Here is a 25,202-nt window from a genome sequence, read left to right as displayed (position 1 = left end):
TGGTGAGAGATTTCTCCTTTCCCTTAATCTGCGTAGGGTGGGGTGGTCTCTGCTCACTTGAGAGGGTTGAGGAGTGGGCTCCACCTTTCCTAACAAGTGGTTTTCTCCCCAGGGAATCTTTATTTCCCGTGTGTCAGAAGAAGGTCCTGCAGCTCGTGCAGGGGTTCGTGTTGGGGACAAACTTCTGGAGGTAAGGACCTGGCTACAGTCAGGAAGTAAATGCTTCTGATGACCTGAGAGTGGAGGCAGGGGTGTGCTTTGGGATTTATTTGCATCATGGTGTTTTGTAGGTCAAATTAAGCATCAGGAGGAGCTATGCAAGAGGGTCACAGAATTCCCCCTGGCTCAGAGAGCTGGTTGTGTAATTAACATTGCCATTGATCTTCTCATAGAGTCATAGAATGCTTTGGGTTGGGTTGGAAGGGACCTCAAAGCTCATCCATTTCTAACCCAACCCATGTTCAGGGACCCCTCCCCCAGCCCAGGGGGCTCCAAGCCCCATCCAACCTTCAACACTGCCAGGGATGGGGCAGCCACAGCTTCTGGGGGCAACCTGGGCACCCAGGGGCTCAGCACCCTCACCCCAAACAATTTCTCCCCATCTCCAACCTCAATCTCCCCTTTCTCTCCAAGTTTTAACCCATTTCCCTTGTCCTCTCCCTACCCCCCCGTGTCCAAAGCCCTCCCCCAGCTTTCTTGTAGCCCCTTCAGATATTGGAAGGTTGCTCTGAGCTCACCTGGGAGCCTCCTCTTCTCCAGGCTGAACAACCCCAATCCCTCAGCCTGGCTTCCCAGGGAGCTGCTCAGCCCTCTGAGCATTTCAGTGCCTCCTCTGGACACCTCCCAGGAGCTCTGTGTCCTTCTGATGCTGGGGACTGTTGAGGACTGAGAGTGCTGTCAGGCACTGGGATGTCCCAGGACAGTGTTGGAGTCCCCATCCCTGGAGACATGGAAAAGCCACCTGGAGCTGGTCCTTAAGGCCACGGCTCAGCAGGGAGATGCTGGTGTCGGTCCAAGGTTGGACTGATGAGCTTGGGGGTCTCTTCCAACCTGAACATCCTGGGGTTCTGTGATTCCCCATCCCCTGGAGGGTGACCCTGTCCCTGTCCCCAGGTGAACGGCGTGTCCCTGCACTGTGCTGAGCACCAGGTGGCCGTGGAAGCCCTGCGTGGCTCCGGGAGCTCCGTGTCCATGCGTGTCCTGCGGGAGCGGATGGTGGAGCCTGAGAACGCCATCACGGTGACAGCACTGAGGCCCGAGGATGACTACAGCCCCCGGGAGAGGAGGGGGGGGCTGCGCTTCCCCGAGAGACCCCCGGGGACACCCCCCACCCAGAGATACTCCACGTGCCTGATGCGCAACGAGAAGGGCTTGGGCTTCAGCATCGCTGGGGGGAAAGGCTCCACACCCTACAGGGCTGGGGACACGGTCAGTGACATCCCTGGGAGGGAAAGGGAGGGGAGGGAAGGGAGGAGGAAGGGGTTTGGTCCCTCAGGCTCAGCACCTCCTCTGGGACCCCACACTGGTGGGCACCCAGCTGTGCAGCTGGTGGGCCAGGAGGGCTCTGAGATCCAGAACCTGCTCCACAGTCACGCAAGGAAAGAAGTTCGGGAAGAATCTGAGATCCAGAACCTGAAGTTAAACAAAGAGAAAAGTTCAGGAGGACTTTGAGATCCAGAGTCTGAAGTTAGGCAATGAGAGAAGTTCAGGAGGAGGTGGAGCTGGGGTTTGCAGTCCCTGCCAGTGACATCTGATCTTGCTGCTGTCCTCTTGACACATATTCTGGGCTCTGGGCCACGGGGAGGCTTTGCTGCAGGTGGCTCTGGAAGCAGAAGAGGCTTTGCCAGGAGTGGGGAGCAGATGGGAAGTGCCAGGGCAGGGGAGGGGTCTGCAGGGGGACAAGGCTGAGCCCTAGCCCTGCCTGGTGGTTCCAGAGGCTGCTCTGACCCTCCCACCCGTGTTCCAGGGAATCTTCATCTCCCGGATTGCAGAGGGGGGTGCAGCCCATCGGGACGGGACCCTGCGCGTTGGAGACCGGGTCATCTCGGTGAGTCTGGGAAGGGCCCTGACCCAGATCCCTGACCTTCCTCCCAGGGGCTGCTCCTCACCTTGGATTTCCAGAGTCCTTTTTTTCAATTCTTGACCATTTCGGGGGAAGAGGATTTATCAGCTCGGTGGTTCTGCCCCTGCCTTCCCTCTCCCCAGGAGCAACACGTGGTGGGTCAGGCTGAACCTGGGAGAGAAGACACAACCACACTGCCCTAACCCAATGTCCCTCCAGAGCCTTGCAGGACAGGCTTGGGGGACTCTGGGGTGGGGGGATGAAGCCCTTTTGGGGTGGATTTGGCTGGGCAGGGGTCAGAATGGGCCGGAACAGGGGGATGGAGCGGGGCATGGCGGGCAGCAGAGCTCCCCTCTCCTCTGGTTTGAAGCTCCATCCCTTGGTTTCCCTTCCCCTTTGTGCCCTTGGTGTGGGTCTCACTGCTGCCTCTAACCTTGAGTCTCTCTGCCCCAGTCTGTCACTTCCTCCCCCTCCTGTGGGCAGAGGCTGCTCAGTCTCCTGACCCTCTCCCCAAGCTCGCATGCTGCCTCCCAGGGAAAGCTCCCACGTCCTGGTGCTGGTGGTGGGGTTCTGGTCCAGCTGCTGTGGTAAGAGCACAAGTTACCCCAGAGCTGGTGTGAGTAAACACTGGTACAGCCTTGTCAGTGCTGGCTTCTGTCTGCTCTATCCCTGGGCTGGGGCTGTGTTGTATTTCATAGCATCATGGAACCCCAGAGTGGTTTGGGTTGAAGGGACCTTAAAGCTCATTCAGTTCCCCCATGGTCAGGGACCCCTCCCCCAGCCCAGGGGGCTCCAAGCCCCATCCAACCTTCAACACTGCCAGGGATGGGGCAGCCACAGCTTCTGGGGGCACCCTGGGCACCCAGGGGCTCAGCACCCTCACCCCAAACAATTTCTCCCCCATCTCCAACCTCAATCTCCCCTTTCTCTCCAAGTTTTAACCTATTTCCCTTCTCCTCTCCCTACCCCCCTGTGTCCAAAGCCCTCCCCCAGCTTTCTTGTAGCCCCTTCAGATATTGGGAGGTTGCTCTGAGCTCACCTGGGAGCCTCCTCTTCTCCAGGCTGAACAACCCCAATCCCTCAGCCTGGCTTCCCAGGAAGGTGCTCAGCCCTCTGAGCATTTTAGCCTAAATATTTTCATTTTGCTCGTCTTTTGATGCTCCACGGGTGCAGAGGAATGACTGAGAGGTGTAATTCCAGGCACACAACCTGTCATGTGGTGTTGCTTTGCTTTACCTGTGGCAAGAAGGAGACAGAAGATCTCAGAGTAGAGTCAAAAGTCAAAGCTCTCTCCACCCCCTGTTAGCAGCTCTATTTTTATCTGCAGGCAGCTCCATAGGAAAAGCAGATCTCATCCCCTGGTTATAGTTTGCAGCGTCCTCACATTGCAATGCGTGGGCTCTGGTGCTGGATCTTCCTCTGGATGAAGGCTTTGCTGCCCCTCATCCTCTGACACCCCAGGGCAAGGATCAGCACAATAATTTGGGGAAATGTCCTGTGCTTGAGAGCGTGGTCCTCAGGGCTGGGACCTGTGCAGACATCAAAGCTTTGGTGCTGAGCATCCCCTGCAGCTCAGGTCCTGTTCTCAGTCGTGATGGGAGCAGGAACCAAGTCATCATCCTCCAGGAGAACACAGCCCAAACTTTTGTGCCTCCCAGCAAGGGTCTGGCAGCTGCTTCCCCAGCAGCTGTGTCTCCTGGCAGCTCTTCTGCCTTTCCTGCTTCTGGGGTTTGCTGCCAGGACATCCCCACAGTGGTGATGTTGCAGCCCAAGACCTCTGGTGTCTTCTCAGTTCCCTTTCTCCTGGAGGAGATATGGTTTGTGGGAGAGATGCAGAGCACCATGTGGGTTCTGCTCCATCTCTGGTGAAATCTGCTGGGGGTTTCAGAGCTGTGGGGATCTCCTGTCCCAACCCCTCTGGATACTGAGCACTGGAGCAGAGCCCCCGGAGCATGGGGCAATGCTGACCCCAACTCCTGGAGCAGGGGTTGTCCCTGTTCTGTTCAGGATGTGCTGATCCCTGGGGTGCTCAGCACGGGCTGCCTGCCTTCCCCTGGACCTGGATGGGGAAAGGAGAGTCCTCAGGAGGTTCAGGTGGTTTCAGAGGCCCAAAGCCATCATCCCCTGCTCATCTCTCAGTTCTCACTTTGTCAAAGAGTTTTTTTGTTGTTTTTAGGAAAAGAAATACAGCACAGCTTCAGACTCTTCCCCTGTGCTCTAAAATCATCCCGGACTTCTCTGCCAGAGAAGGTCTGGGGAAGCTCCTTCTCCTTTCTTAAAGGAGCTTTTGAGCACATGGACTGAAGAGCCCAGCCCAGATCTTTCCTCTCAGTTAACAGCCCAGAAAACTCCCCCAGGACTGACTCCTGACTCTCCAGCTTCCCTGGGTCCTGGTTGTGTCCTGGGAGTCGTGGGAGACACAGGGTGGGGGGATACAAGGGGGAATCTTGTGGAGTTTGAGTCGTGGGTTGGAGATGTAGCAGGGACAGGGCAGGGTTTAAGGGTGGGGGGCTTTGTGGTGGGACTGGGAGAAGACTGAAGAGGAGGGATTCTGAGGGGGATGTGGGATGGGGAGGGCACCAGGTGTGTGGGGGTTCTGATGAGAGCAGTGGGAGATCTGCCAGAATAATGTCACCCCCTGGCACACAGGGAGGGACAGATGATTGTCCCTTCCTGGGCACTGAGCCAGACTGCTCTGGTCCTGCTGAGGGCAGGGACAGCCATCTGTCCCCAGGCTGGGAAGGCATCAGCATTGCCAGCTCATGGAGAAGTTAATGAGCAAAATGCCATCAAGGGCTGTGACATGAGACACCTCTGACTGTGTCCCTGGTCACTAAGTCCAGGGCAGTGCCACCATGGGCTGGCCACTCTCATCCTCTTGCCAGGGGCAGAAAAATGACCAAGGGGAATGTGTGAGGTGAGGATTGGGTTCTGCTCCTGCTGGGCTGTCTGTGGGATCTGTTGGGCCATCATCTGCTGATAAGAACCTAAGGGCCAGGTCTCTTCTGTGTGGCATCTTGGTGTGTCTGGCAGGCAGGAGAACCCCAGGAGATCTTCCCTTCCCTGGCCTCTGGACACAAGGCTGCAGCTTTTCCTCATTCCCAGGTCCAGCCATCAGGAAGGCTAAATGTGGATTCCAAGGATGAAACACACTGCAGACATGGGCCACAGGTTTAGGTGGGGAAGAAAGGGGACAGGACCTTTCCAGGCACACACCAAAGCACAAACTGTGCTCACAGGGCAGGAGCAACACAGGCAACTTCACCCTGGTCCTACACAGACCCTCCTGCAGCTCACCCAGGTGTTCATGGTTGCAGATCTCTGCCCCAAACATCAAGCTGAGGGCTCTTTGGTCAGACCCTGAGCCTTTCTCTCATTCCTGGACCAGCTGTTGGGTTTTTCCACGTTTTGGATTCCTGCCTGCAGAATAGCCCAACGTGCATCTCAGTAGCAGATGTTGCACACACACCCAGGATGGAGCAGACTCACTCAGTAAATAAAAGCAGAGTTTGAGAAGAAGGCAGAGCCAGACCATGGGCCCCAGGCCAGATGAGCCTCCTGCCCAGCATCCTGCCTGTTGGGATCAGCCTCTTTGATTCTCCATTTTCCCATCCTTGTTCCTCCCCTCTCCTCCTTGGCCACTGCCCTTTCCCACTTGTGATCCCTCTGCTGAACATCCCTGGGAAGTTCTCCACATGCCCACAATCCCCCTTCCAGCTTCCCCTGCTGAGTTTGCTTTTTCCCTGTTCTGACAACCCCTGATCCTCAGGATTTCCTCTCCTTTTTGGTGACCTTTGCTGCCACTTGAGTCACCCCTGTCATGCTCCAGCCGTGAGCATCTTGGTCTGGTTCTTACAGTTTCTGAAGGTTTGTGCCACCTCTGGGGTTGTTTTTTTACCTTTCCTGCTTGTTGCCTCATCCCTTATGTTCAGCAGCCCCCACCCCAGGACTTCCCATCCCTCTTCCTCCCATCTGCAGCCTGGCATGGCCTCACCTCCTCCTGCTCCTCCTCAGTGGTTGATGCCAGAGGTGTCCCTGGGGACAATCCTGTGAGCAGGGGACATCCTGGGGGCTGAGGCTTCCCCGTTGATCCCCTTGCACATCCCAAGAGGGGTGGGAGACTGGAGTGGAGATGGGATGGGGCAGGTTGGATGGGGGGGGGATCATGGAGGTTCTGGACAAAGCCCTGTCCAGCAGCTGCTGCCTTGGAAGGAGCAGGGGAGGAATTGGAATATTTCTAGGAAATCAGGCTACCAAATACAAAGTCACATTATTATTATTATTATTATTATTATTATTATTATTATTATTATTATTATTATTATTAATTATTTCCTAAGCTAATCAGACTCCACCCTGAAAAACTCTTACTTTCACGTCCTCAATTAAATTTTGGGCAGCTTTTCCAGAACCTAGGACCAGAAAGCTTTTGATTTTCAGCTTTTCTATGGCATGTTTCCTCCTTTTGGCAGCATCACCCCAGCTTAGCTCTCTCCTTAATATCCCCTCCCTCAGACATTCATGGAGAACATCCCCATCCTTGGTCCCTCAAGTTTCTAGGCAGCTGTTTTAATTTTGGAGGAGCAGCTCTCTGCTCCCCTGCCTGCCACAGCAGTTCTGCTCTGCACATCTTGTTAGGTCACATCAGGGAGTTCTTTTTTGTGGGTGTGAAGGACAAGAGTAGTTTGTGGCTTTTCAGATGAGTTCTCTTCAGTGTTTTCTGTGAGTGACATTGCTGCTTCCTGCCTGACACCTTGCACTGACCCCAAGACTGTAATGGCATCCTTGGGATTACTTGGTGGAGCATTTTGGAGGCTGTTTTCTTGTCCAAAAGAATTCTGGTTTTCCTCTTGGGTCAGCTGTGGACTGGCAGAGTCTTTTTCTTAGCACTCCCAAGGCTTTTACCCCTGGGGTGCTCTTTTTATGGCTTAAGATGAACATCATCCCCAAAGGTGCTCTCCAGTGGATGTGTCTGAGCTTTGGGAGTGATGGATGAGGGCAGCTTAGAGCAGAGGTGGTTGATGCTGCACATTCCAGGGTGTGCTGGGACAGCACTTCTGGGAATCCCTGCTTTGTCTCCTTCCCCTGTTGAGAACTTGGGACCCCTGCCTTGAGTGCACCCAACCTCTTGGGCTTCTTCTGTCGTGACCCTGTGGGAAAGCTGGAATGCAAAGCCAGGAAGGAGGGAAGGGTTCTCTCCTGGTGATGAGGGACCCCCAGCCTGGTCTGGGTTTGTAGCTTCAGGTGATGGAGCATCTCACGTGGTCTTCATGGTCCCCTGGAGCATCACTGATGCTGTCAGGCCTTGGAGGTGGGAAAGGGTCTGGAAAGGTGTCTAGGAAGGGGATTGGGGCCAGGTGGGGAGGAGAAGGTTCCTCGGCCAGGTGGGAAGGAGTGGGGTGAGCGGGGAAGGGGCAGTGTCCCAGCAGGATTTGGGGGGGATCCCTTCATGCTCCGGGCTGGGTGCTTGACTGGCCAGGGGGTCCTGGGGTCTGATGCCAGTTTGTGGGTTGTTCTAGATCAATGGGGTAGAGATGACAGAAGCCAGGCATGATCAGGCAGTAGCCCTGCTTACTGCCTCCTCCCCCACCATCGTGCTGCTGGTAGAGAGAGAGGGGGGAGAGCAGCCCAGCGAGGGAGAGCCCACCCTGCCCCGGGGCCGCATGCACTCCCCACCACCACCCCCCAGCCATGGGGAGAGCCCTCCAGAGGAGACTCCTGCCCTGCAGAGGAACCACCTGCCCAAAGCCCTGGAGGACCAGTATCCCATTGAGGTGAGTCTGGAACATCACAGGAGCTCCACAAGATGTCTGAGGTTGGAAGGGAGCTTGGAGATCCTCTCCCCCAAGCTCCTCACCATGCCCAGGGACACCTCTCATCCAGCCCAGGCTGCTCCAAGCCTCCTCCAACCTGGGCTTGAACCCCTCCAGGGAGGGGACAGCCACAGCTTCTCTGGGCAATCTGTTCCAGAGTCTCAGCACCCTCCTGCTGAAGAAGTTAAATATGGTACTCAAGTGTAATTTTTGGTGGGTTTAATTCTATAAATGATGAGCTTGATGAGAGCTGGCTCCCACCAGACCCCCACTTTAGGGTGTTGAGAAGTAGTCATGGAATTGCAGGCTGGTTTGGGATGGAAGGGACCTTAAAGCTCATCCAGTCATCACACTCCAACCCATGGTCAGGGATCCCTCCCCCAGCCCAGGGGGCTCCAAGCCCCATCCAACCTTCAACACTGCCAGGGATGGGGCAGCCACAGCTTCTGGGGGCAACCTGGGCACCCAGGGGCTCATCACCCTCACAGTAAGGTAGTGGGGAGCCCCTGACTCCTGTTTTTTCCAGTGTTTGTGGTCCATATGTGATCTCCCTTATTCCTTGCTTCTTGTTCCCACAAGGAAATTCACCTTGTAAAAGCAGGTGGTCCCCTGGGGCTCAGCATCGTGGGAGGCAGTGACCATTCCAGCCATCCCTTTGGGATCCATGAACCTGGGGTCTTCATCTCAAAGGTAAGTGGACATTCCTGAGCTCTTTGATTTCTGGGATTAAGGTGAAGGATTTTGATGCAAGACTCTGAGAAGTGGAGTGTAGGTTTAAGAAAACTGAGCTGGGATGTGTGCAGATGAGCAGATGCTGTTTGGAGGCAGCACATGAGCCAGCTCCTGGCTGCAGCTCATCCTCTTCACAGTCCTGCACGTTCACACTTGTTGGATTAGAACCACAGAATAGAATCATGGAATGATTTGGGTTGGAAGGGGATTTTACAGGTCATCTCCTCCACCCCATGGTCAGGGTCCCCTCCCCCAGCCCAGGGGGCTCCAAGCCCCATCCAACCTTCAACACTGCCAGGGATGGGGCAGCCACAGCTTCTGGGGGCAACCTGGGCACCCAGGGGCTCAGCACCCTCACCCCAAACAATTTCTCCCTCCCTCCCTCCCTGCCCAAGATCTCCTCTCCATCTCCCCTCTCCCAGCTGCAAACCCTTCCCCCTGGGAGGCTCCCATCCCTCCAGGCCCTTGTCCCAAGTCCCTCCCCAGCTTTCCTGGAGCCCCTTCAGGACCTGGAAGCTGCTCCAAGGTCTCCCCATGGGATCCTTCTCTTTCTCCAGCCTCAACACCCCCAACTCTCTCAGCCTGGCTCCAGAGCAGAGCTGCTCCAGCCCTCCCAGCAGCTCCAGGGCCTCCTCTGCACTGGCTCCAGTAGCTCCCAGTCCCTGGGCTGGAGATCCATCTGTGTTGTACTGACACTGCCAGTCCTATGGGTCTGCAGTTTAACATTATCATTCCTTCAGAGTCCTTGTGAGCAAACCACCTCTGGTTACAGTCAGAGCAGAATGATGGCCAGGGTGGTGCAGGATTGCTTCAGATGGGAATGAGGGAATCAGAGCACAGCAAATGGCACCTTAAGGCAAACCTTGCTTCAGTCTTTGCTCAGAGGTGTGGGAGCTCCTGGTGTGGGAGCTTTGGTGGCAGAAAGAGAAGTCAGAGGCAGCCTTGGGGGGTACTGGAGGGCAGCCCAGTGCCACCAGTGGTGTGTGTCTGAGGAGAGGGCAGTGTCCTGCCCTGTCACCCGGTGTCCCTGCAGGTCATTCCCCGGGGCCTGGCGTCTCGCAGCGGGCTGCGTGTGGGGGACAGAATCCTGGAGGTGAACGGCATCGACCTGCGCCACGCCACACACCAGGAGGCTGTCAATGCTCTGCTCTCCAACACCCAGGAGCTTTCCATGCTCGTGAGGAGAGATCCACCCCCACCTGGCATGCAGGTAGGTCCTGAGGAGGGCACTGGGGGCAGTCCCACTCCTCTTGGGAGGGTCAGGCTTGAAGGGAAGTTCTGATCTGACTGGAAGTCTGGGATGAAGATCCAACCAAACCTCTGCTTGAGAGATGGGAGGTGGGGGTGTTCAGCCTGGAGAAGAGAAAGCTCTGGGGAGACCCAATAGGGACCTTCCAGTGCCTGGAGGGGCTGCAGGAATGCTGGAGAGGGCTGTGGGCAAGGGCCTGGAGGGATGGGATGAGAGGCAATGGTTTAAACTGGAGAAGAGCAGATTTGGACTGGATGTTGGGAACAAGTTGTGTCCCAGGAGGGCAGTGGAACCATGGCACAGGGTGCCCAGGGAGGGGGTTGAGGCCTCATCCCTGGAGATGTTCAAGGTGAGGCTTGAGGAGGCTCTGAGCACCCTGATCTGGGTGAGGGTGTCCCTGAGACTGCAGGGCTGGGACTGGAGCACCTTGAGAGGGCCCTTCCCACCCAAACCACTCTCTAAATCTCCTTCTCTTGGGCAGAATCCCTCCTCTTGTCAGTTTATATCCAGGGGAGCCCTGTGGGGGTTCTCTTGCCATGTCCATGGTGAGAGTGAGGTCAGGAGATGATCTGATTTCATGAAGGCCAAAGCCCAACAGGAGACAGGAGAGGGCTGAGCCTCATCAAGAGGAATAAACTGTGCCAAATGAGTCTAATTCAGGTCTAATTAAGGTCCTTTTCAGGGTATTTAGATATGGCCACCAACTGGGAGTGTTTCTCAACAATTCCAATCTGAACTGAACCCAGAAACAAGGAGATCATTGAATCACCCTGGAATGTCTGAGGTTGGAAGGGAGCTTGGAGATCCTCTCCCCCAAGCTCCTCACCATGCCCAGGGACACCTCTCATCCAGCCCAGGTTGCTCCAAGCCTCCTCCAACCTGGGCTTGAACCCCTCCAGGGAGGGGGCAGCCACAGCTTCTCTGGGCAATCTGTTCCAGAGGCTCAGCACCCTCCTGCTGAAGAACTTCTTCCTAAGCTCCAGGCTCAGCCTCTTCTCCTTCAGTTGGAAACCATCTCCCCGTGTCCTGTCACTGGACACTCTGATGAAAAGTCCCTCTGCAGCCTTCCTGGAGGTTCCCTTCAGGGACTGGGGGGCAGCTCTAAGGTCCCCCTGGAGTCTTCTCTTCTCCAGGCTGAACAATCCCAGCTCCTCAGCCTCTCCTGGGAGCAGAGCTGCTCCATCCAGCCCCTGGATCATCTTTGTGGCCTCCTCTGGACTGGTTCCAACAGATCTCTGTCCTTCTGCTGCTGGGGACCCCAGAGCTGGGTGCAGTGTTCTTGGTGGGGTCTCACAAGATTTTGTCTCTGTTTACAGGAAATCTGCATTGAAAAGGCCCCAGGAGAAAAGCTGGGGATCAGCATCCGAGGGGGAGCAAAAGGCCATGCTGGAAATCCCTTTGATCCCACGGATGAGGGCATCTTCATATCCAAGGTACCAACCACCAACTCTGCAGTCTGGCTGCATGCAGGGACTGCTCAGGGAGAGAGTGAGGGATCCCTCTGGAATTTGAGGTGCTCTCTCCATTTTTCTCTGGGTGCATCAGTTCTCCTGGAGTATTCTCCAGCCACCTCTTTCTTTTCGTTTACAAGAATGTCTTTTTTCATTCCCTGTCCTTGCTTTCTGTTTCTTTTCTTGCTTTTTTTTCTGGACCATGGACCACGGACCACCTTTCCTTTTCCCCCCCATTCCCTTCCATCAGAAGCCTTCATAATCCTTGCTGGGTGGTGGACACTCCACAACTGCCACTTAACCCTTTCCAAGAGTTGGCCACTTCCAAAGACAGGGAATGCTCTTGGGTTATTGGATTATTACTTGGATATAACTTCTTCAAGTTTTAAAGTGAAAAGAGGAAATTTGCTCTGTCAAAGCAACCATTGCATGTTCAACATTTGTAAGAGTAGTAAAAGAAAACCTAAGGTTTTTGTAACCTACATTTATTTTTAATTATTTGCTTTGGTTTTGTCTCCTTCAGTGTTGCAGTATTTAAGGATTTGGAAGGCTTGCACTCCAGGCTCATTGCAGGGTTACTTTACTCCCTTCCCCTCTTTTATCTTGTAGCAGTTGTTTACCCTGTGGAGAAGCAAAGCACTGAACCTTTCTGCTCTGCTTTCAGCTTGATCTCTCTTATCTGTCCTGAAGTGTTTTTCCTTCTGCTCTTACTTTGTCTCTATATTTCCAATATCTGCAAGACAAAGCAGTGGTTTTTCTTCTTCCTTCTCTTTGGATGGCTGTTCACTACCTTCCTTCCCCTTCCTTTTTCTTAATTTGCATTCCCATATACTCCTGTAATTGTAAATTTTTTTTAAAAGTTATAGTCTGCTTCTTCCTCTGTAAAACCTTCTCAGTGAAGTGTTACAGGTCGAGTGCCTTAAGAGTTACCATTAACATCTGCAATTTGAAATTCATGATCTGTCTCAACAGGGACAGCTCAGTGTCCCTCAGTGAATACCAATAATACAGGTGACACTTGGCATTAAGGACATTTTTCTACATTAACTTCACCTCCTCCCATTATTTCTGGGTGTTTTACTCTCACTTGCTCTCCCTGGAAAAGAAATTGTGAGTACTCAGTATTTTTCCATTCAGCTGCATGTGACCACCTGTGCATCACACACCCTCACACACTTCAGTGCAGCCCTGAAGGAGTTAGGTGTAGCTGTGCATGGCTCTGCTTCCCCCCCAGACAAACAAAAATAACAGAAAAATGCATGCAGCACTTTTTGTTCCTTTCACAGGTCCTTTTTTAAACGTTTATCTGTTGTTTGGTTTTTTTCTCCCAAAACAGGTCTCACAAACCCAATGAACCCCCCATGCCTTTGGTTTGTTTGGGGTTTTGTTGCCTCTCTGATCCCAGGAATGTGGTGTACAGTCATCCCTTCTTTCTTTCCTTCCTTCCTCTGAAGTTTCCTGTGCCCCCATCCAACCTTGACAACCCATCATGCCTGTCCTTGCCTTTCCCCCACCCAGACACCAGCTTTGGGTGCTGCCCTTGTGCTCTCCTCATTCTCTCAGCCCAGCTCTGCAGGCTTTGCTTGATGAGACCCTTGATGTTCTGTTCTGCTCATGTCCTGACCCTGATGTTCAGACCCTGATGTTCTGTTCTCCTGATGTTCTGTTCTGATGTTCTGTTCTGATGTCCTGACCCTGATGTCCTGACCCTGATGTTCTGTTCTCCTGACGTTCAGACCCCTGATGTCCTGACCCTGTTGTTCTGACCCTGATGTTCTGTTCTCCTGATGTTCTGTTCTCCTTACTTTCTGACCCTAATGTTCTGCCCCTGATGTCCTGTTCTGCTGATGTCCTGACCCCTGATGTCCTGCCCCTGATGTCCTGCCCCTGATGTCCTGCCCCGATGTTCTGACCCTGATGTCCTGACCCGATGTTCTGACCCTGATGTCCTGACCCTGTTGTTCTGAGCCCTGATGTCCTGACCCTGATGTCCTGACCCTGATGTCCTGACCCTGACGTTCTGACCCTGACGTTCTGACCCTGATATTCTGACCCTGTTGTTCTGACCCCTGATGTCCTGCCCCTGATGTCCTGCCCCTGATGTCCTGGCCCCTGATGTCCTGCCCCTGATGTCCTGGCCCCTGATGTCCTGGCCCCTGATGTCCTGGCCCTGATGTCCTGATCCTGTTGTTCTGACCCTGATGTCCTGCCCCTGATGTCCTGCCCCTGATGTCCTGCCCCTAATGTCCTGCCCCTGATGTCCTGCCCCTGATGTCCTGCTGCTCTTCCTGCAAAGCCCAAGTAGCACCATGTCATCATTCTGGTTGTCACACTTGCCCATGTTGGTTCCTTGGCTTTGAGCCATTGAGTTGAAGCCACTGGTGTGGCTCTGGTGTTCCAGCAAGTTGTGTCCATCTACCCCAGGTCTTCATTTGGGCTTCCTGGACAGCCCATTTTGTTCCAGGCTTTTTAGTTTTCCATTAGAAAAAGCAACATCCATGTGGTGCTCCTGTTCCTTGCCCTGAGCTGGGCCCTGGATTTCTGCCTGGCTCCTGGCAGAAGCTTCTCCCAGCACCACCCTTCAGTTTTTCATTGCTTCCATACTTCTCCTGAGCCCCTTGTTTGCATGTGGTTGGGTTTTTGGTTGTTTGTTGTTTTGGGTTTTTTCCTTCACTTTGTACCCACAGTGAGTCCCATAGTCTCTTTTCCCTGTTCCAGAGGGGCCAAAAAAAGGAGGAATAAAGCTCCTTGCCTTCCTTGGGTGGCAGAGCATGTGCTTTCTCCTCACCCATCCACAGATGCCTGCATTCCTTAAGCCACTCCTTGGCTTTCCTCTGCCTTACCAACCCTCTGCATGGGGCTTCTTCCCCTCCTCGTGTACCTGAGGCAAGCGGGGGAGAAGGAAAATGGGAGTTGTGGGATGTTCCTCTGCCAGAGGGGATGGAAAACGCAGGCAGCGCCGTGGGTCACGCGTGCTGCTGCTGCAAGGACAGAGAGGAGTCTTGGTGCCTCATTTATCTTGAGCCACAGAAGTTACCCCAAGGCTTGTGATTCCTGTCGCTCTCCCAACAACACAAAATGCCCACGGTTTCCTCTCTGTGGAGATAAATGGAAGGTGCAAGAACTTTCTTCCTCACCTGCTTCATCAACAAAGCAGAAGCAGTTTCTTTCCCTGGGACGACACAAAGAGCAGATCCTTTTCTCTCCTGTAAGAGATTTCCTCCATACCTATTTCCAAACTACCAAACTGTCCACATTTTGCCTTTTCTCCCCTCTCCCTGACTCCATACCAGTACTTCCAGATGCTTTCCCTGAAGCTTTTTATCCCTTGTCTCCCTCTTCCCTCTCTGTGCCCTCCTCTCCATCTCGGTGGTCCCCATCTTCTCTGACCTCCTTGGTGACACCTGGATTCCCCTCTTGGTTCCAGGTGAGCTCCTCGGGGGCTGCAGCCCGGGATGGTCGCCTGAAGGTGGGGATGAGGATCCTGGAAGTGAATCACCAGAGCCTGCTGGGCATGACCCACACGGAAGCCGTGCAGATCCTGCGCAGCGTGGGGGACGCGCTCCTCGTGCTGATCTGTGATGGCTTTGATCCCAAGGCTGCAGCTGCCATTGAGGTGAGGAATCAGGGAATCGTGGAGCTTGGGGAGGACCTTTCAGGGAGTCCAACTCTAATCATAGAATCACAGAATGGTTTGGGTTGGAAGGGACCCTAAAGCTCCCCCACTTCCACCCCCCTGCGTGGGCAGGGACACCTCCCACTGGAGGAGCTGGTTCCAAGCCCCATCCAGCCTGACCTTCAGCTCTGCCACAGCTTCTCTGGGCAGCCTCTCCCAGAGTCTCCCTGCTCTCACAGTAAAGAATTTCTTCCTGATATCTCCTCTGGATCTCCCCTCTTTTCAGTCTGAAGCCATTGCCCCTCATTCTGTGGTGCAGTTTCAGAGCTGGTGCTGCTGGAGGGGTGGCTGTGTCAGCAGGAAGGGGGGAGCCATGGCTTGTAGGTGAGCACAGGAGATGGGCATCAGCAGTCCTGGGGTGAAGGGACACGTGGAAGGATGGGGACAGCTCATGGAATGGTTTGGGTGGGAAGGGCCCTCTCAAGGTGCTCCAGTCCCAGCCCTGCAGTCTCAGGGACACCCTCACCCAGATCAGGGTGCTCAGAGCCTCCTCAAGCCTCACCTTGAACATCTCCAGGGATGAGGCCTCAACCCCCTCCCTGGGCACCCTGTGCCATGGTTCCACTGCCCTCCTGGGACACAACTTGTTCCCAACATCCAGTCCAAATCTGCTCTTCTCCAATTTGAAACTACCACAATTTAAAACTAATCCACCTCCCACAGCCACTCACCCATCTCCTGAAGCTCCACATCCCAACACTTCTTCAACCCCTCCAGGGATGGTGACTCCACCACCTCCCTGGGCACCCATCCCAACCCCTCACCACTCTTTCAGGAAAGAAATTTTTCCTAATATCCAACCTCAGCCTCCCCTGGCACAACTCCAACCCATTTCCTCTCATCTTACCACTGGTCCCTTGGGAGAAGGGACCAACACTGCCTCTCCAGACCCATGGAGAGCAATAAGATCTCCCCTGAGCCTCCTCTTCTGCAGACCCAGTAACCCCAGTTCCCTCACTCACTCCTCATAGACCCTCCAGACCCTCAGAAGCCTCAGGGCTCTGCTCTGCAGCACAGGGTGCCCCGAAGTGACCAGTGCCACAAGGATCCCACCTCACATTGCTGGATCACAGAACTGGAATTAGATGATCTTTAAGGTCCTTTCCAACCCTTGCCATTCTAGAAAAAAAAATCATAAATCATTACAGACTTACCACAGTTGGAAAAGACCTCTTAAGGTCACTAAATCCAACCATCAACCCAAAAAAAGTCACCATGCCCTCTAAAGCATGTCCTGAAATTCTGCATCTCCAGGGGCTTTAAATCCCTCCAGGGATGGTGACTCCACCACTTCCCTGGGCAGCCCCTTCCTGTGCCTGACCACTCTCCCAGTAAAGAAATTCTTTGTGGTATCTAGTGTAAACCTTCCCTTAGAAATGTAATTTTCAAGCTAATTTTCTCCAGGTTTTTATGCCTATTTTTCCCTTGTGCCAATGTTACATTTAAAGTTAGTTTTCTGTCTATTGGAGTTTGACTTTCCCTGCAGGGAGCCACTTACCCACAGCAGCCCTGAGCCTTCTCACCTTGCTTTTTTCAAGGCTGAGTAACTAAGCTCTTTTATTCTCCATTAGAATTTGTACCTAATCCCTGGTCACCTCATCCCCTTTCTATAACTGTTGAAATTTAAATTCATCTTTCTTAGACCTCAAGTTCCTCGAGTAATTGACAGCTGAGAGGTTTCAGGTTCTGGCTTGCCAAGGCTGATTGTGGCCATCTGTATCTGGAAGCCCTGGAATTTTTTTGTGGCCTGCTGGGATTTTCACCCTGGTTTGTTGCCTCTTTGCTTTGCAGATGTCCCCGGGAGTTATTGCAAACCCTTTTGCTGCTGGGATCGGGCGCAAGAACAGCCTGGAAAGCATCTCCTCCATCGACAGGGATTTGAGCCCTGAAGAACTGGAGATCCTGCAGAAGGTGGGTGTCCCAGACACAGCTTCAGGGAGAAAAAACCATTCTGAAAATCTCTGGTGTCTCCCTTGGTGGATGGAATCTGCAACAGAGTGGGCAGAGGACTCTGTTTTATTGGGATCAGCAGCACTTAGGTCAGGAACGCTCCAGGCTGGGACTCTGAAACCTTCCTGAGGTTTTACAGGAACGGGGAGAGAGCACTGGGTGAAGTGGCTCTAACTTTGGTCTCTCCTAGGAGATGGAAATGGTGAGAGAAGCAACTCAGTGGGAGAGAGAAGAAATGGAGAAAGTGGTGAGAGATGTTCACGCAGCAGGATGTGTTCTTGCCGGGCGGTTCTGCTGGGAGCCTCAGGAGGGGCTTTGGACCTTCTCCCTTCTCCCTTCTGCAGTGCCCTGCTCTAACAGCTGCTCCAGCTGCTCCTTGGCTTTGCCATGCCCTCCCTCCTGCCTCTTGGGTGCTACTCTAGGATTTACAGGGTTTATCCTTGTCACCTTCCATGACCTGACAGAGCTTTTATGAGCAAAGATGAGAACACACAGCTCCAGGTTGCCCCCAGCTGAAGAAGTGGTGCTGTTAATCACAAGTTTGTCCTCCTCACTTTCCACGAGCAGTTAGTTGATTTGTTAGGAGAATTCTGGCCCAGGTTGCCCCCAGAAGCTGTGGCTGCCCCATCCCTGGCAGTGCTGAAGGTTGGATGGGGCTTGGAGCCCCCTGGGCTGGGGGAGGGGTCCCTGACCATGGCAGGGGTGGAACTAAATGGACTAAATGGTCTTTAATGTCCCTTCCAGCCCAAACCAATCTAAGGCTCAATGATTTGGGATTTCTGCCCTCTCTTTCAGCCATTCAGAGAAGCAGATTGGCAGAGCCAGGCCCCTCAAGGAGTTGGGTTTTCAAGTTATTCCACTTAAAACTCATTTGGTCAGATTCTGTTGGAAGATGAGGGAAAAAGGAATTCTCCAGTGGTGTCAGGAATCTGCTGTCCTGGCAGATAAATATGTGTGCATTTTGCAGGCTTTTCCTCAGGTTTCCAGTTTCAATACACCTCATACTTCTACAGGTTCTTTTTGTGGTTGTAATCACTCAGCTTTATTTCCATTTGCTGTCTCTCAAGAGTGTAGTTAGGTTGGCACTTCTGGATGGAGGTGATCTTTATAAATCAGTTAACTTGGACTAGATGATCTCTAGAGGTCCCTTCCAACTCTGGTAACACTTGAGATTTCACTTATTTTGGAAAAAAAAACCCCAAAACAGTCAGTGTTCTGATGGTGCTTGAGATCTGTACTTAGATGGGAATTCTTCCAATGGAATGAGCTTATGGAATCAGCTTCAGCCTGGTCCAGCTCTGCTCATTGCAGGGGTTGGACTAAAAAGCCTTCAGAGGTCCCTTCCAACCCAAAGCTCTCCGTGGTTCTCTGAATGATTTGGCAGGAAGGGACATGTGGAGGGCACTGGGTTCAGCTCCCAGCAGAGCCCACTGAGGTCAGGTTGAGGTTTTCCATATTTTCCCTACTAAAGGTCTTGTTCCTCACCCTGTGGCTTCAGACATCCAGGTTTTCCTGCAGCTCAGGGTGTTCCTGCCAGGTGTATGTTGGAGCATGGGGATTGGAATAGTCTCTAGGAGACTTCAGGGGTCACTATCAGCATTTCTGACACCTCTGGATAAGCCAAGAGTGGCCCCAACCCCAGGCTGCCTGGGAGAGAAGCTTGCATTAGTTCAGGTGCAGGGAGATAAAGGCTTTTTTCAAAATTTATTCTGGGATTACTTCAAAATACCACAAAGACTTTGTCAAAAGGCCAGAAAAGCCTTTATGATTGGTGATGTAGCTTTGGTCACGTCTCATTTTAAAACGTGCTGATGGTATTATGGCTTTTAATGGAAAACTTGTCATTTTATTAAAATGGTTACTTTAAAAGGAAAATTAAAACCAACTTAGCAGTAACTGGGCATTCAGCCATCAGCAGTATTTCAAAACAAGGATGAGCATCTCCCAGCAGATCCCATTATTCATCCTGGGGGCTGAACAGTACACAGTTTAATCATGTTTTATCTTTCTTGGATACATTGCTTTTGATAAGCAATATTCTGAGGTGTTAATTAAGGACTGCCAAGAACTTGCCTTGATCCTCACTGCAGTGTAATTATGGTGTGGTCCATCCCCACCTCTGAAGAGATGAGAAATTTGTCTGCAGCCCGTGCAAGACACCTCTCCAGATTTGCCTCTGCCTTGCAAAGATTTCATATTTTTGGTCCATTATGGCCCCGGGAGGAGGGAGCAGTGGGTGCTTCAGGCTCCTCTGACATCTTGGGCACCATGGCCTGAGACCCAAGGGCAAAGTTTTTCTGCTGTTGCCTTTTAGCACGTCCTGGAAATTGGGATTCTGTCTCTAGCACTGGGTTTGATGATTCAGTGTGTACTGGAGCTCTGGGGGGAGCCATTGGGGTGCTCTAGGAGCCATCTCAGTGCCACAGCCTCAGGAATTCTTCTTGTGTCACCATTTTTGGACCTTTCCTCTGATTCTTCAGTGTTTCATGTTCAGTTTTGCACAAAAGTGATAGAGATCAGATGTGTCTCCTGAGAGGAGGGCTGTGAACTGAAGAAACAGGAGGACCTTTGGCTTTCAGTGCTCACCCTTAGTCCTGTAGAGGTTTTCAGGTGCCAGTGTTTCCCTCACTGCCTGGATCTCTCAAGTTCAGTTCCTTGATAATTCAGTTTCTCATAACAATCTGAGTTACTCCCCATCTCCATGGACTTATTCTTGGTGCATTTCTCTACCCCAGCTCTGTAGCTGTAGTTTTTTTCTAGTCTTAATCCAGATCTTCCCCAGAGGTTGCCAGAGATGATCTTTGAATGGTCCACAGCTCCATCTGGGCTGGCTGGGGCTTTTGTCTCTCTTCAACCTAAGACCTCAGAGAAGGATCAGCTACAGCTTAAACACTCCCTGTACAGACAGCACGTGTCCAAAATAAAGTGTCAGCAGATTCAGAGTAGACTTTAGCTTAGATACCCCTTTGGATCTTGTGATGCTCCAGAGCATGAGTGTCTTCTCGTGTTGCTCATTATTGTCTGGAGGTCAGGGCTGTGATGTGGGACACTGATTTTTTGCTGCTGGTAATGCACAGAAGCTTTGGAAGAGCAGGACTCAGGTGCTTATCAGAATTTTCAGTTATCTCCCTCTGTGCTTCTCAGATGCCTTCCACCTCCCATCCCTCTCCAGCCTTGGGACTTGTGGACCATTTGGTTGCTGCTTGGGGAGGAGCAGTCAGGAGGGAGCAGTAGCAGCAGAACAGAAGAATTCTGCTGCTTTTGTCCACAGCCCTCACCCACGGGTGCTGGGCAAAATGTCACTCAAGTAGAAACACACAGAAATCATTCCTGAAGACAAGGATTGCTGAGACCTTCCTCTGGCAGCTTGGATGCAAACCCCTCCCTGGGCTGGTGGGGTTGGTCACTGATCACTCCTACAACCTCCCTGTGCTGTGCTGGGTGATGAGAGCCCACCAAGAGGGGCTTAAACCCTTCCTTCTGCTCACACAGAATCACAGAAAGTGAGGGGTTGGAAAGGACCTCAAAAGATCATCAAATCCAACCCCCTGCCAGAGCAGGGTTGCCTACAGCAGGTCCCACAGGAACACATCCAGGGGGCTTTGGAAGGCAGCAGAGAAGGAGAGGAACCTCATCTGGAGGTTGGGGGGGTTCAGGAGGGGTTTGAAAGGCTCCAGAGAAGGAGAGGAACCTCATCTGGAGGTTGGGGGGGTTCAGGAGGGGTTTGGAAGGCAGCAGAGAAGGAGAGGAACCTCATCTGGAGGTTGGGGGGGTTCAGGAGGGGTTTGGAAGGCAGCAGAGAAGGAGAAGAACCTCATCTGGAGGTTGGGGGGGTTCAGGAGGGGTTTGGAAGGCAGCAGAGAAGGAGAGGAACCTCATCTGGAGGTTGGGGGGGTTCAGGAGGGGTTTGGAAGGCAGCAGAGAAGGAGACTCCACAACCTCTCTGGGCAGCCTGGGCCAGGGCTCCCTCAGCCTCACAGTGAAAAAGTTTTTCCTTATATTTATGTGGAACCTCCTGTGCTCCAGCCTATGCCCATTGCTCCTTGTCCTGTCATTGGACATCAGTGAGAAGATCCTGGCTCCATCCTCCTGGCACTCACCCCTTACATATTTACAAATATTGATGAGTTCACCCCTCAGTCTCCTCTTCTCCAAGCTGCAGAGCCCCCCAGCTCCCTCAGCCTTTCCTCCCCAGGAGATTTTCCCCACTCCCCACTCCCTTCACCATCTTGGTGGCTCTGCCCTGGACTCTCTCCAGCAATTCTGTCTTTCTGGAACTGAGGGGCCCAGAACTGGACACAATATTCCAAATGTGGCCTCACCAGGGCAGAGTGGAGGGGGAGGAGAACCTCTCTGGACCTACTGACCACCCCTCCTGATGCCCCCCAGGTGCCACATGGTTGGCTCGCGGGCATCTTTCCATCCAGCAGCACCCCCAGGTTCCTCTCTAACAGCTCATCCAGGACTGCTCCTCCAGAGGCTGTCCCTATCCCTTGTCCTTTCCCTTGGGAAGCTGTTAACAAGCATGTCCTCTGCCTTTAGGTCCTTGTCCTTAGTGAGCACCAGGCCCGTGCACTCTCCAGATCTGTTTTTCCATTCCCTTCCAGCCTCTCCAGCCTGTGCTCTCTCAGGATCTCTCTCCTAGCAATGAGCAACCTTCTCCTTCCCCTTGGTGGTGCCATAGCTTGTGCTTGGGGCAGGCTTTAGCTCCCTTGGCTCTTCCCCAGGACTGACCCTGCTGAGGATCTCAGAGGACACTCTGGTCTGTGTCTGTTCCCCTCCCTTCCACTGGTGATAACTGAGCTCCTGCAGAATTCCAGCTCCTCTTTCCCTGCCCCCCAACCTCTCTGCTGGATTTCTGCTCCTCTGTCCCCCTCTGGAGTTCCTGCCCAGCATGGTGCTGACCTCTTTCCCTCTCTCTTTGCCTGTGCTGCTTGGATGCTGCTCTGACTCTGTCTCCTGGAAGGAATGGATGCGTAGGGAGCGGGAGGCAGCAACACAGCAACTTGAGGAGGAGGTGGAGGTGAGGAGCAGGGGGGGGAGGGTTGGAGACTCCCAGAAAAGGGCCACAACTCCACTTGGGAGGCTGGAGAAATCCCTCAGAGTGCTCATTCCCCATCATTTCTGTGCTGCACTCCCCTCCCTCTACACTACACCCCGCACCCCGCCAAAAAATTAAAAAAAAAAAAAAAGAAAAAAGACTTCAATTTTGGGTGTAAGAGAAGATACCAGAAATTAAGAAATCCCAACTGTGATGGAGGAAGGGAGGGTGGAAACCAATGGTTGGTTGGAGAGTGGCAGACAGCTGCAAATGGGAATCAAAGCCAAATGAAATGACCCAACTATGAGTCAAGGTTGAGAAAAGAGAGAGAAATTGTAGAATTGCACTCTCCAATGTCCCAAATCCAGACTGGAAGCCTCTCTGGATGCTCTTTGGAGAAGAGTGGTATGGATGTGGTGTTCTCCCCTTCCAAGGGAGTGGGCATCTGCAGGAGGAGTGGTGGGGATCTGTGTTCCTTCCTGCAGTGTTCCCCACACCTCTGCCATGGTCCCTGTGGGTCCATTCCAAACATTTCCAGGTTCATTTCCAGGCAGTGGGAGCTCCCTATAGAGTTGGGAGATGGGACCTTGGTTATTACCTGGGGTGGTTGCCTTTTAGTTGCTTTTACAAACTGATTTATTTTGACTCCTGGTCTGATCTTTTCCTGGTGTTTGTGCTTTGTTGTTTTTTTGTTTTTTTTTTCTTTTTTCCTCCCCTCCTTGCCCTTCTCCAGAACATCACCACTGAACCTTTGAAGTTGGACTACAGGACCTTGGCTGCTTTGCCCAGCAGTGGTTTGCAGAGAGTCAACCGTGCTGTAAGTGAGGGGCTGGGGGGAACCTGAGGGGGTTCTGGTACCTTCTGTCTCCTCCTGCCCTGCCTGGTGTGAGAGGGCTGGAGCAGCTCTGCTCTGGAGCCAGGCTGAGAGAGTTGGGGGTGTTGAGGCTGGAGAAGAGAAGGCTGCAATGGGGAGACCTTGGAGCAGCTTCCAGGTCCTGAAGGGGCTCCAGGAAAGCTGGGGAGGGACTTGGGACAAGGGCCTGGAGGGATGGGAGCCTCCCAGGGGGAAGGGTTTGCAGCTGGGAGAGGGGAGATGGAGAGGAGATCTTGGGCAGGGAGGGAGGAAGGGAGGGAGAAATTGTTTGGGGTGAGGGTGCTGAGCCCCTGGGTGCCCAGGTTGCCCCCAGAAGCTGTGGCTGCCCCATCCCTGGCAGTGCTGAAGGTTGGATGGGGCTTGGAGCCCCCTGGGCTGGGGGAGGGGTCCCTGACCATGGCAGAGGGGGCACTGGGGGGGATTTAAGCTCCCTCCATCCCAAACTGTTCCGTGATTCCATGGCAGCACTCTGCAAAGGAAAACTGGAAAGCAGCACTGGGGTGGACTTTGACACTGTCTGAAATAGGAGGTAGCCAGAAAAGCAAGATTACAACAAAAAAATGAGGAAAGCAGAGAGCCAGGTGGCTTCCCAAAGGGAAAGGGAGGTGGCCATGTGGCTGTCAGGAGGCAATTGCTGAGAAGTGCAGAAGAGGATGGGAAGATTCCTCCTGCTGCAGATGATGCTGTGTGCAGAGCTGAGCTGTGCATTCCCTCTGGGAAGGTGTTCAGAAAGGAGGAGGGATGCAGGGTGCTGGGACCAGAGGTACTGAAGGAAAGCCAGGATCCATCCAGGACTGCAGAAGACAAAGTGGTGGTGGTCAGCCCTGGCTCAGGCTTGGCTGCTCCTGCCCCTCTGACCTGAGCTTCAGTCCCTGCTACACCGTGGCAGCTCAGCAAGGGAAAGATTTCCCAGTCTTTACAGACTGCAGTCATCCATCTCTGCTGTGTTTAAAATCTCATCTCACCTCTCCATCTTTCTTCTTTTGGGCATCTTTTCTCTTCCCTGCATCCTCCCTATTGCACTGGGTTTTCTCCTTGCTCCTGCATTCACATCCTCTCTCTTTACATCCATTCCTGTCCTCCTCTTGCAGCCAGACCACCCCTTGCTGTCACCATCAGATTCTGCTTTTCCTCCTGTAGGTTCAGGATCATCTTTTACCATTGCTGTCTCCATCTCATCCCATCCTGAGAGAGCTCCTCTCCTACATCTTCTCGTTGACTCCAGGCCCCCCTGCTCCTCTTGCTTTCACACTGCTTTGCCTCCAGTTGGGTCTCACCTTGCTCCTCCTCACCCTTCCCAGATTTTGGGTTTCCTCCCCTGGCTTTTCACACAGCAGAGCATTATCAGGGAAAGGTTTAAATAGTTTCAGCATCTCATAGTGTGAATTAGCAGCTGGGAAGCAGGGGAGAGCCAGCCCCACACATGCAGCTGCCTCTTTGCTGGGCAGCCCTGGTGTCATCCAGAGCAGAGCAGCATTTGGGAACTTGTGCCCGAGTTCCATCCCAGGAACGCTGGAATGTGGGGATGAGGGGCTGGAATGCACCAGCAGCATCTATAAATGTCCCATTTCAGGGGAAGGGCTGATTGGTCCCAGGTTCTTTTTTTTCCAGCTGTCATTTGCCTGGCCCTGTCCTGGCTCTGTTTGAGATAAATGTCTCTCTGGGGTGGGAGTGTGGGGCTGCAGGGACAGCAAGGTTGTGGTGTCCCCCCAGGAGCTGCAGCTTGGAGGCTGCTGGAAGGGTTGGAGGAGCAGCCTGGCCAACAGCTCAGTTAACTGAGCTTGTCCATCTCCAGACATGGTGACTGATTGCTGAGTTCCCAGAGTCTTTTTCTCTTTCTTCCTGCCCCTAGGACAACTTTCCTTCCATTTACCTTCTCCTGTGCATCTTTTGTTGCCACATAGTCCCCTGCAAGGCACCTCTGGGCTTGCTGCTCTTCCCACCCATCAGCAGGAGGAAATTCTGAGGAATTCCAGTTGAAAGCTGCATGAGAAACTCACCCTGGAGATGCCCTCGGGCTGTCCCTGTTTCTCATGAACCTCTCAGTAACCAAAGAGCTGCTACAGGCTCTGTCTTCTGCATAGCACAGCCTTGAAATCCATGCCCAGGGATGGCTGCATCCACCCACAGCAAAGCTCTTTACAAATTAATTTTGCTTTCTGGACTCTAAGAAGCAGAGAGGTTTTTACCTCTGCCAGTAGTGTGTCAGCACTGTTAGTTACTTAACAGTCTGTGCTTCCTAGGCTGGATCTGTTTCTCTGCAATTTCTAGCTACTGATTCTTTCTCTTTGTTCATTTTCAAATTAGATTCGGGTCAGTGTCTGGGCAAGGGGAAATGGGTTAAAAGTTGAAGA

General features: G+C 53.0%; 1 protein-coding gene across 30 annotated transcripts in view; it reads left to right on the top strand.

Moving 5' to 3' along the window:
• SCRIB (scribble planar cell polarity protein) overlaps window positions 1–25,202 on the top strand; it is a 110,558-nt gene that overhangs the window by 53,153 nt on the left and 32,203 nt on the right. For 18 of the 30 annotated variants that reach the window (XM_071738609.1, XM_071738602.1, XM_071738612.1 and 15 more), the window contains 12 exons: window positions 113–190; window positions 1,114–1,428; window positions 1,967–2,047; window positions 7,582–7,836; window positions 8,455–8,565; window positions 9,641–9,817; window positions 11,173–11,289; window positions 14,735–14,923; window positions 16,775–16,894; window positions 17,124–17,180; window positions 21,900–21,956; window positions 22,708–22,791. In XM_071738609.1, coding sequence (XP_071594710.1) covers window positions 113–190; window positions 1,114–1,428; window positions 1,967–2,047; window positions 7,582–7,836; window positions 8,455–8,565; window positions 9,641–9,817; window positions 11,173–11,289; window positions 14,735–14,923; window positions 16,775–16,894; window positions 17,124–17,180; window positions 21,900–21,956; window positions 22,708–22,791 — 1,641 coding nt within the window. Of the gene's footprint in view, window positions 1–112; window positions 191–1,113; window positions 1,429–1,966; window positions 2,048–7,581; window positions 7,837–8,454; window positions 8,566–9,640; window positions 9,818–11,172; window positions 11,290–14,734; window positions 14,924–16,774; window positions 16,895–17,123; window positions 17,181–21,540; window positions 21,696–21,899; window positions 21,957–22,707; window positions 22,792–23,939; window positions 24,432–25,202 lie in introns of those variants that run through there. The other 12 variants (XM_071738604.1, XM_071738619.1, XM_071738630.1 and 9 more) reach the window with 5 other exon arrangements.

This window comes from Heliangelus exortis, chromosome 2, assembly GCF_036169615.1.
Source record: "Heliangelus exortis chromosome 2, bHelExo1.hap1, whole genome shotgun sequence".
NCBI classification, from domain to species: Eukaryota; Metazoa; Chordata; class Aves; order Apodiformes; family Trochilidae; genus Heliangelus; species Heliangelus exortis.
Note: the sequence above shows the minus strand (reverse complement) of the source record. Positions and strands in the feature narration are given on the sequence as shown.